The sequence below is a fragment of the Castanea sativa genome, chromosome 11, assembly GCF_040712315.1.
Source record: "Castanea sativa cultivar Marrone di Chiusa Pesio chromosome 11, ASM4071231v1".
In the NCBI taxonomy this organism is placed as follows: domain Eukaryota; kingdom Viridiplantae; phylum Streptophyta; class Magnoliopsida; order Fagales; family Fagaceae; genus Castanea; species Castanea sativa.
Genome location: NC_134023.1, coordinates 2,368,605 through 2,370,801, shown reverse-complemented (window position 1 = coordinate 2,370,801; position 2,197 = coordinate 2,368,605). Strand labels below are relative to the sequence as shown.

The 2,197-nt window shown below is 37.8% G+C and overlaps 1 protein-coding gene across 1 annotated transcript; it reads left to right on the top strand.

The window, feature by feature from the left end:
• Positions 1-273: 273 nt before the first annotated feature.
• LOC142615613 (organic cation/carnitine transporter 2-like) lies at positions 274-1,824 on the top strand. Its single transcript, XM_075788351.1, has one exon. The coding sequence runs from the start codon at positions 274-276 to the stop codon at positions 1,822-1,824; it is 1,551 nt and encodes a 516-aa protein (XP_075644466.1).
• Positions 1,825-2,197: the final 373 nt, after the last annotated feature.

The window sequence follows — 2,197 nt, the reverse complement described above, 5'->3', positions numbered from 1 at the left end:
ATATGCCTAACAATTAAACAATTAAATAAAAGCTAAAAGATGAAAGGTACGTAGCACAATTTATAGCCTATTTGGATAGAGGAAAAAATGAAGGGAGTGGAGAGAAGTGCAGTAAAATTGGTTAAAAATAAGTTAATTTTATACTAAATCTACTTTACTCTTTCTCTATCTTTCTTAATCCAAACAAACCATTAATGTCACAAGCCCATCAGTATTTAAATGGTAGTTCTAGAAGCCAAGAGTTGTCAAAGTTGTACGTAGCACAATTACAATATGGCCTTACCAAATTTAAGCGAAAACCTCACAGAGACTCACTCAGCCGAGCAAAAGACTCCGGAAACCAAACAAGTCTTTCCTTCATTGTCTCTAGATGAAACCATTGAACAAATTATAGGAGGTTTTGGGTGGTCTCAGTTCTTGCAAGCCCTCCTTGTATCAGTCCCAACGCTCATTGATGCACAACAAACATTTATCAGCATCTTTGCTGATGCTCATCCAAAATGGCACTGCAACTTGAACGCAACATGCAACCCAAAGTCCAATATTTGCCAACTCCCAAAAAGTGCTTGGTCTTGGGCTCATTCTTCTCACAAGACAATCATATCAGAGTGGGGTCTCGAATGTGCAAGTTCATTCATCATAGGCCTTCCTGCTTCATCCTTCTTCTTAGGATGCCTAATTGGTGGATTCACTCTTGCTATATTTGGTGACTCCTGGCTTGGTAGGAAGAAATTGCTTTACCTCTCGTGTCTAATAATGTGCTTAGCCTCGCTTCTCACTGCCTTCTCGGTGAACATATGGATGTACTCAGCCTTGAGACTTATAAGCGGCTTTGGTCGCGCACCAATTATATCATGCTCTCTTATTTTGTTGACAGAGAGAGTGGGAAAAAGGTGGCGTGGCCAAATAGGTTCGATCGGATTTTTCTCTTATACAGTTGGGTTAATGTCCTTATCAGCTATAGCATATCTGAATAGAGGTTCATCATGGAGAAAACTCTATCTATACACTTCTATTCCATCAATATCTTTCTGTATCATGACTTACTTCTTTGTCTATGAGTCTCCTAGGTGGCTTTTCATGCAAGGGCGTGACAAAGAAGCTGTTGATGTATTGAGAGGAATTGCATCTATACCAGTCAATAGTTTAGACTTGTACACATCCAACATTCCCCTCAGGAAGGAAATATCAAAGGTTAATAATCCTTACAAAGTGATGAAAGACTTATGCAAGAGAGGATGGGCTTTAAAACGGATATTGGCAAGTATGGCACTTGGGTTAGGCATTGGAGTGGCATTCTTTGGCATGTTATTCGGGGTAGGAAATTTGGGTTTCAACATCTATTTGAGCGTAGTATTTAATGCCTCAATGTTGATGCCTTCAAATTTACTATCCTTGGTCTTCATCGAAAGATGGAATAGGAGAGGCTCATTGTTTGTCTCTTGTATAGCAAGTGGCATATTCAGCATACTATGTGTTGTTTTAGGCCGTGGTAGAGAAGGCATACAGATTGGGCTAGAACTAGCGTCTTTATTTTGCTCATGTTTTGCGTATAATGTGTGGCTGATATACACAACCGAGTTGTTTCCAACAAGTGTGAGGAGCTCGGCCACATCGCTGGCTAGGCAAGCAGTTGTGCTTGGTACAGTGTTTGATCCTTTACTGACTTCAGCAGGGAGAAGGTATGAGTTCCTATCTTTTGGGATTTTTGGATTGGCAATATTTTTGTGTGGGTTCTTTCTAATCTTTGTGCCAGAGACAAAAGGTAAAGCTCTTTGTAACACCATGGATGAACAAGAGCAAAAAGATAGCATAATCGTTTGAACTTATATTACATATGATATATAACACCATGGAGACATGCAGTAGCTTATTTTTCATAGCATTTATAGGTCTTAAGTGCCTCTTTGTAAGGTGGAAAGATGAAATAATTTAGTGCTTGCATTTCCTTCATTTTAGACCAGTGTATACGTGATTTAATTTCATAAATGAAATTCTTGTTCAAGAATAGTGTTATACTGTTTTTATAAGTTGTGTTTCCAAATGTTTGTAAAACGGTGAAAATGATTGAATAAAGTTCTTTGGGTTCAATTAAATCTAGCTGAAATTATGCACATTTTTTATTATTATAATAATTCTGTATAAGTTATACCTTTTAATAAATATGCATTACATCATTAGGGTCAGAAAGGTGATG

Excerpts from the sequence above, each read along its gene's own strand:
- LOC142615613 (XM_075788351.1), top strand. The coding sequence starts at position 274 with ATGGCCTTACCAAATTTAAGCGAAAACCTCACAGAGACTCACTCAGCC.